Below are 8,829 nucleotides of genomic sequence, written 5' to 3'. Positions count from 1 at the left end.
AGCTACCCTGCAGCCCCCCTCCTTCTGAAGTCAAACATCACAAGCCGCTGTCTGAAGCCGTCGTATGGTTGGCTAAGCTGTGCTACACACCCAGCCTTCCAACCATTAGGGAGGGCATAACCCTGCTACTCCACCCTACCTCACTTCCACAGCCACCCAACTCCTCTACCCCTCTCCAGCCTCTGTAGCACAGGACATTGGCTCCCTGACTGGATCCCCGTGAACCAAAGTGCAGCGAAGCCCTCCAGAGTCGCGTGACATTCTGATACAGTAGTTATACACACACAGCACCATCCCACTGTTATTTTAACAGACAGACACATCAGCAACCTGCACAAGGTCGCTCCAGACCGTAGTGTATCAGCACGGCAACCTCACACACACACACACATACTCTGTCAGAGGTCCATCACATCGCGCTGTGGGACTCAAACACCGGCAGCCAACATCCATCAACTGCATCCAACTCTGTCTGACCGAGAGGAAGCTTACAGAGTCAGGTAGGAGCTTCCTGTTAGGTGTTTCGTCAGGTTTGGAAATGTGTAGGTCAAGGACTACTATATCATGTTTTGAAAATAGTTGCGTTAGGTGTTGACTCCCATCATGCTACATTGCCATCTGAGGTTGAGGGATCACTGGTATAGGTATATAATGAGGGCGGTATATTTCCTGCTTGCTTATTGAGCTATAAAATTCTCACTTTTATTGTACTGTCTTTCTCTAGATTTGATTTGACCCATGACAATTACTTTTCAGGTGTGCATTACTATCATTTATCAAGTTCCCACGGTAATTGGGATGGACTAACAGAAGCATATATGACTGTGTTGGGAGGAGAAATGACGTAACATTTTGGATTGAGAGCTGCAACAAGTTAATCAGGTCTCTTCAAAGATAATTGAGGACCTTTCTATTTTCCTTACTTTACCGCGCTGTACTGTATGTATTTGCAGGTGTCCCAAACTAACCCCATCTTACCTAAGATGACCTACCTCATAGGATTTAAATGCCAATTCACATGAATTAAGTTGTATACCCCCTTTTCTAGCAATTAGTGGTACAGTGCAGTACATCCGATATGAAGTTTGGTGTTCTTTGGTTTTCCTTCTTCTAGCGAGTAGCCTGTGTGAAACTAACTTGACTGCACTTATTTCCATGTTTTATTTTTACAGTCAACAACGCACGGAAACTTTACCAAGGGTTGCACAAGGAAGGAAAAGACGAATGGTCTCTCTGTCACCGTGATTATGGCTGGGGATTGGCTACAGCTATACAATACCAAACGAATTGAAATGGGTGAAATACAGTATGGATGATGTTATCGCTTTTCCTTGGAATTACATGGGGTAGTTGAAATACAATTGCCATTGCATTGCATGGTCATCTAAAATGCAGATGAATGTACTTTCTCATCCGTCTTCATATCACTTTGTCCTTCTCTTGTATAACTGTCTGGGCTACTTCCAATGTGAGGTGAAGGAAGAAAAACGAAATCAGATGCTTTTAGCGCCATCTACTGGTTTACTGGCAATGTGCCGTATATTCAATAGCGTTTTAGTAGTACCATATGGCCGCGTGAGATTTTGTTGATTTCTACTGAAGATTTATTGTGAATGGTTAAACAAAAAAGGACTTAGTTTAATTACTTGTTTCATAAAACAAGAGTTTGCTACACTGATGTGTGATAATGTTTGTATTTTGCCAAAAGTGCACTTCACGGCCATTTCTTCACTGTGAAGAAACATATGTTCACTATAGGCTGCACCCATCTGTTTTTTGGCACACAAAAAAACAAGTTGTAAGAGATTGAGGAAATAGCTGCTGTTTCTGTTCGGGGACAATGGAAGAACCGTTAGGTAATAATCCTTTTTTTTCTCATTAGACTGGTTCATATGCTCCAGCTAGATAATGCAGTGTTGGGTCCAATTTCCACAGCCCGACATTCATCTGAATCAGGAGACAATCGTTAAACCAGAGCAATCTAAAGCAAATGTTAGCTGACTGAATCCCACTGTGAGAAAAGGTTTGAGGCAAAGCCTTGTCGACAACGTTCCAGGTAAACAGATGCCAGCTCAGTTGGAAATCACCTTTAAATGTCAATCTCGCTGTAATACGGTTTCGGATTGAACCCCAGACAAAATCGTGTTTTGTCAAATTAGCAATTCGGAAAAGATCAACAGCACAATATGATTGTGACAACATTATATAGGCACCATACTAGAGGGTAGAACATAGAGATAAACACAATGAATCAATCTCTATGGGGTAGACACATTTAATGACTCTCCAAGGACTCGAGGCTGTTGGAGAGAACATGGGACAGGAAGAAGATTCTATGGGGTAGACACATTTAATGACTCTCCAAGGACTCGAGGCTGTTGGAGAGAACATGGGACAGGAAGAAGATTCTATGGGGTAGACACATTTAATGACTCTCCAAGGACTCGAGGCTGTTGGAGAGAACATGGGACAGGAAGAAGATTCTATGGGGTAGACACATTTAATGACTCTCCAAGGACTCGAGGCTGTTGGAGAGAACATGGGACAGGAAGAAGATTCTATGGGGTAGACACATTTAATGACTCTCCAAGGACTCGAGGCTGTTGGAGAGAACATGGGACAGGAAGAAGATTCTATGGGGTAGACACATTTAATGACTCTCCAAGGACTCGAGGCTGTTGGAGAGAACATGGGACAGGAAGAAGATTCTATGGGGTAGACACATTTAATGACTCTCCAAGGACTCGAGGCTGTTGGAGAGAACATGGGACAGGAAGAAGATTCTATGGGGTAGACACATTTAATGACTCTCCAAGGACTCGAGGCTGTTGGAGAGAACATGGGACAGGAAGAAGATTGAGCAAACAAGTAAATCCTGCCCTTTCATGTGTTTTGGGTGTGTTGTTGTATTACAGTAAGGTCATCGACAATATAATATAATATAATGTTGTACAATGCATCCTTGTACAACAGTGAACATGAGTTCCTCTACACTCCTCATGAGTTCCTCTGTTATAAAGTACTGCAACTCTCCCTCACACAAAGTGGTCAAAGTAGCATATACTGCATTTCCTTTGAGTAGGTTACTCGGGGGCAAAGTAACAACCTGTTTCATCATCACCCCTTTAGGTCACTGCAACATTCTCCTAAAACCATTCTGGAGTAGTCAGAACTGCCCTCCAACAATCAATTATAAATACACAGCTTCTTATGACTAGTGTGTAGTAGTCTACCAGGCAGCTGCCTCTCTCGCTCTCTCACCCTCTCTCTCTCTCTCTCGCCCTCTCTCTCTCTCTCTCTCTCTCTCTCTCTCTCTCTCTCACGCTACAGCCAACATTTTCTGTTCAGTGGGGGCAGAGCCAAGGTCATATTTTCTAGGGGTGGAGGCGAGGGGGAGGGTACAGTAATTGACCCCCCCGCTGCTACTGCAGCTTGCTCTAGTGCTCTTGGGGCCGCAGGGAGGCAGAGCGACAGGGCACATGGATAAATCATTTTCGAAAGAGGCTCCTTTCAAACCCGGGGGATTAGAGTGTCATAGAGATGAGGAGCCTGCGCACTGCCTGTTCTGTCAGTTGAATGGGAGACACAGAAGTCACGTGAGTGTGTGTGTGTGCGTGTATGTGAGAGTGTGTGTAAGAGAGATAAAGACGGGGGGAGGGAATATGAACTGAATGGGCACACATGCTGGCTGATGTAATAAAAATAATGCTCTGATCACAACGGAGTGAGAAGTTACCCAAGAGAGAAGGAGATATAATAGGCAGTCCCACTCCATCACGAGGTAAGATCATGATTGGAAAGTAATTCCACAAGCCTCTGTAAGTCCATCTGCTCCACACTGAAGCTGAGCCAGTTTGTTAATTAGGCAACATGGGTTGTGGAAATAGTCTAACCAGTGGTATTATTGCTTTGACTATTTCCTCATCACTCACATCCCATGTTGCCTAATTATCAAAATGTCTCAGCTACAGGGTGGAACAGATGGACTTAAAAGAGGCTTGTGGAATGATGATCTCTTCCGTGTAGGATGGATTCAAGCTGAAGAAGAACCAGGACAAGAGGAACTAGGGTTGAGGGTTGAAGAATTTTTTTTTTTAAACCCTGTTTGTACCAGAGGGAAAGATTCTGCATGTGAAGATGATGTTCCTCTATCACCAGCAGTGTAGTGACAAGTTCTCTACTTGATCACATTCAAGATGCAATCCTTCATATTGCTGTGGGGTGGGTGTGTGTGTGTGTGTGTGTGTGTGTGTGTGTGTGTGTGTGTGTGTGTGTGTGTGTGTGTGTGTGTGTGTGTGTGTGTGTGTGTGTGTGTGTGTGTGTGTGTGTGTGTGTGTGTGTGTGTGTGTGTGTGTGTGTGTGTGTGTGTGTGTGTGTGTGTGTGTGTGTGTGCGTGCGTGCGTGCGTGCGTGCGTATCGGTATGTATGTAAATAAAAACAGTGTTTCTCTCCATACACTGAGTGAGGTGACTCATCAACTATTCAGTTACAGACGTTGAATTACAGGGAACTATGAATCCGCAGAAGTCACAGTAACACCCTCTTACCATGGTGTACTTCCACAGAAAAGGATGAAGTGTAGGTTCAGCCTGTCTGTATGGGCTGTTCTGAGACCAGTGGGTTTGTATGTGAAAGGTCAGGTACTCTGTGCCAGACTCAACATTCAGGGGGGACGGGGGAGGGAAGGCTGCTGAGTCTGAGTCTTATGATCACATACTGTGTAGCAGACAGGCTGGCTTTTGTAACCAATGACAACGTGTGTGACCCCACCAACATTTACATGTAGGTTAACCTTGAGGAGAACCAAGGAAACTATGGAAATGTGTTCATATAATGTTGTCATTGCGCCGATGTTGCAGAGCTGAGAATAGGGATTTTAGCAGCACATTGATTTAGTTCTGTGTTCTGGTACAAGGAATAGTGTGCTGGTAATTATGCCTTTCAACACCCCAACAAATATCACTTCATGTTGTTCACTAGTTTGCTCCAAATGGGGGAAGGCTGGTAGGGTTGGAGGGTAATAAAGGAAATAAAGATACAGTATGTATATATGTATATATTTATATGTGTATGTGTGTGTATGAATATATATATATATATATATATATATATATATATATATATATTTGCACAAAAGAAATGTGGGATTGGAAGTGATGCAGACAATTACATTGATGGAAGCTACAATCTATCTGCAATATTAAAGCTGATCTACACCGTAAAAATAAAAAAAAACGAAATAATAGAATATATCAGTACATGATCAGTATTATGGCAATGTATGTTGTTGCTTTTTAATAATGTGCATTGTTCGTGTGTTTCAGGTCCTTTATGCAAGTTGTTTACTGGCTGTGCCCCTGCCCTTCACCATGACTCTCCTAACCCACGTGCTGGCATGCCTTTTTGGCATGGGCTCCTGGGTGGCCATCAACGGGATGTGGGTGGAGCTGCCCCTCATCGTGCCAGAAATTCCAGAGGGTTGGTACCTGCCCTCTTACCTCACTGTGCTCATCCAGATGGCCAATGCGGGGCCCCTTTTCGTCACCCTTATGCACCGCTTCCGCCCGGGCAAGCTGGACGAGCGACCCGTCATCTACTCCATAGTGGGCCTGGGCGTGGTCGCCACCTTCCTCCTGGCCTTCTTCTGGAAGCACACGGTGCCCTTAGCGGGCGCTATGCATAGTGTCCCCCTTCTAGTGCTCTGTTTCCTAATCTCTGTGGTGGACTGCACCTCCTCGGTCACCTTCCTGCCCTTCATGATGCGCCTCGGTCCCCAGTACCTCACTACGTACTTTGTAGGGGAGGGCGTTAGTGGCTTGGTGCCTGCCGTAGTGGCTCTGGTGCAGGGGGTGGGGGTGGTTCACTGTCGGAATGCTACAGTGGCTAGCCTAGCCAATGGGACCTTAGGGGTTAACGCCACTGTAGGGGCCAGTGGAGAGCTCCAGGCTCAATACCAGCCCGCTAACTTCTCGGCCCAGGTCTTCTTCCTCTTCCTCAGTGCCATGATGGTGGTGTGTCTGGCCGCCTTCCTCCTGCTCAACCACCACCCGGCCGTGGCCAGGGAGAGGAAGTGCGAGCTATACCTCAACGGAGGCCTGGCAGAGGAGAAGAGCGACCAAGCCCTGTCCCTGTCTCACAGACCTCAAGAGGAGAAGGCCATGATCAGTTCTCCGGATAGCCACCGGAGAGCCCGGCGGAGCTCCTTCGGGACGGGCTTCTACAGTGGGCCGGAGCTGGCGTTCATCTTTGTGGTTCTGGCTTGGGTCAATGCCCTGACCAATGCAGTGCTGCCCTCAGTGCAGTCTTACTCCTGTCTGCCCTACGGGAACCAGGCCTACCATCTGGCGGCCACCATGGCAGCCGTGGCCAACCCCGTGGCCTGCTTCATTGCCATGTTCCTGCCCTTAAGGTAAGCCCGACATTGGATTAGCATAACTGACTGATGAATCATTTGCTGAACACAGAATCTCAGATCTTTGCTTTCACCAGTGAAGGCTGTTGAAGGTAGACATGGGGAGGATTCATTGTAATGGCTGGAATAGAATGACTGTCAGTCACTGAATCAAGTTGATTTCTATAAGAAAATACAGAATAAACAGCATTAAATAACATTGCACTGTCTCATCCTAAAACATGCAATACTTCAGCAGATAATTTACACAATCCAAACGCCTTGAATTTTCCAACCCACTTCCTCAACTGACCGTGTAGCTCTTCCTTGTTCTTTTTTAGGTCGTTGGTGCTGATTGGGCTTCTGACAATAGTTGGGACAGGGTTTGGTACTTACATCATGGCCATGGCTGCACTGAGCCCCTGTCCTCTACTGGTCCACAGCGTCTCAGGCACCGCACTCATAGTAAGGCTCTTTCTGTTTTTACGTCATGGAATAGAGAAAATACATGTGTTATGTTGCAAGATTGCTGATATGATCTGAACACAACATGACTTCAATTTGATTTCATTGGGCCATTGAAAACAACGTGTTTCTGAGTGAAAATGGGATGTTTGAGGTCAAACAAAGGCTTCCTAAATGACAGTAAACATTCAAACTCATGTCCATGTTGTTCAATATGCAGTTACAATGGCCAGGTCGCAGTTGTAAATGAGAACTTGTTCTCAACTGGCCTATCTGGTTAAATAAAGGTGATTTTTTTGTATTTTTAAATGATGATCCTCTAATGTACTGTGCATATTAACACAATTCTAATATTTTGTTTGTAATGTCTACCTACTCTCTGTTGTAGGTCATAGCCTGGATGTTGTTTGTCCTGACCCTCTCCTATGTGAAGGTGATCATTGGGGTGATCCTTCGGGATGAGGGTCACAGCGCCCTCGTCTGGTGTGGAGCGGTAGTGCAGCTTGGCTCCATGCTGGGTGCCCTGTCCATGTTTCCCTTGGTCAGTGTCTATGGACTCTTCAAATCAGGGGACCCTTGTAACACCAAGTGCACAAAGTAGGGATCAAGATGTGGCTTACTGTTGAAACTCACTGTAGAAAACAAAAATGGTTGACACTGGAAATATATCTTTCATCATGTGAGTTTGCCTCTTTAAACTGATTTTGAGGTATCTCGTCTGTTGCGTAAGCAATTAAATATCTCCCTATGGTTGCAGAAGGATCTCTTTGAAGCACATTCTCAGATTAGGAACTAAATGGTACCAAATCGCTTGTGTTTATTTACTGTTGAATTAAGTTTCAAAATGTTTTGCCTCAGATGTAGGGCCTTAATTTGATCACCCTGTTGCAAGATAGATTTTTCTGCAATGCAGGAACTTAAAAGGTTTAAAAGGTTTAAAAGGCTTCTGAAGTTTGCAATTTCCACTTTGACATTTCAGACTTAATTTTTCCTTGCGAAAAAAACATCATCCCCTACAAAAATGCCCATTAATTATAATCCAAATAATAATTCAAATAGCCTGTTGTTGCAGGATTATTTTCCTGCTGTAGCAAACTGGCTCAAATGAAGATACAAAATCTATACAGTGTGCCCTAATGAATACGACTCAGTTTGCCTATATTGAGGTAAACACCATGGGAGGCCAGTGTATTGATGTCTCAGACTAGACTTTTATTGTTACAAAGACCACAAAGATTATCAAATTGTATTGCTAAGCTTTTTACAAATCTTCTTTAAAGAAGATGAATGCCTTTTTTTGCTTGAAGGGTAATTAAGTATAGTGATATAATAGTGATGATTGGAATATGTTACTGGGACAAAACAGTGTCTTAATTTTTGAGTTTCTAGTACTGCAAATGTCAACAAAAAGATCATTTATGTTTATTCTTTACCAGTCTATAATTTATGGGAGTTTTCAAAACCAATGTTTGTGTTACATTATTTGTATACGACCTTACTGCAGTTATAATGTAATGTACTGTAATTATGTATATGTATGGCTCATGTCAATTAAAATGTATACTTATGTACATGTTTTGTATTTCTGTACTAATTGCTGACCTCATTATCAACTTTCTGTGGTTTATTTATCACCAGCATGGATATAAAGCATCACTGTAATCCTAATCATACTTACAGTTGAAGTCAGAAAGTTAACATAAACCTTAGCCAAAAACATTTAAATTCAGTTTTCACAATTCCTGACATCTAATCCTAGTAAAAATGTCCTGTCTTAGGTCAGTTAGGATCTTTATTAGTTAGGAACTTTATTTTAAGAATGTGAAATGACAGAATAATAGTAGAGAGAATGATTTATTTCAGCTTTTATTTCTTTCATCACATTCCCAGTAGGTCAGAAGTTTACAATAACTCAATTAGTATTTGGTAGAATTGCCTTTAAATTGTTTAACTTGGGTCAATTGTTTTGGGTA

At 43.5% G+C, this 8,829-nt stretch overlaps 1 protein-coding gene across 2 annotated transcripts; it reads left to right on the top strand.

The window, feature by feature from the left end:
• Positions 1-3,451: 3,451 nt before the first annotated feature.
• LOC112245253 (riboflavin transporter 2) lies at positions 3,452-8,429 on the top strand. 2 transcript variants are annotated; one of them, XM_042313363.1, is made up of 4 exons: positions 3,452-3,596; positions 5,325-6,409; positions 6,733-6,856; positions 7,245-8,429. In XM_042313363.1, the coding sequence occupies exons 1-4, from the start codon at positions 3,480-3,482 to the stop codon at positions 7,455-7,457; spliced, it is 1,539 nt and encodes a 512-aa protein (XP_042169297.1). In that variant the 5' UTR covers positions 3,452-3,479; the 3' UTR covers positions 7,458-8,429. The 2 variants fall into 2 exon arrangements, with proteins under 2 accessions (XP_042169297.1, XP_042169301.1); XM_042313367.1 differs by lacking the exon at positions 3,452-3,596 and adding an exon at positions 3,617-3,781.
• Positions 8,430-8,829: the final 400 nt, after the last annotated feature.

This window comes from Oncorhynchus tshawytscha, linkage group LG03, assembly GCF_018296145.1.
Source record: "Oncorhynchus tshawytscha isolate Ot180627B linkage group LG03, Otsh_v2.0, whole genome shotgun sequence".
Classification (NCBI taxonomy): domain Eukaryota; kingdom Metazoa; phylum Chordata; class Actinopteri; order Salmoniformes; family Salmonidae; genus Oncorhynchus; species Oncorhynchus tshawytscha.
This window is presented reverse-complemented; position numbering and strand designations above follow the sequence as displayed.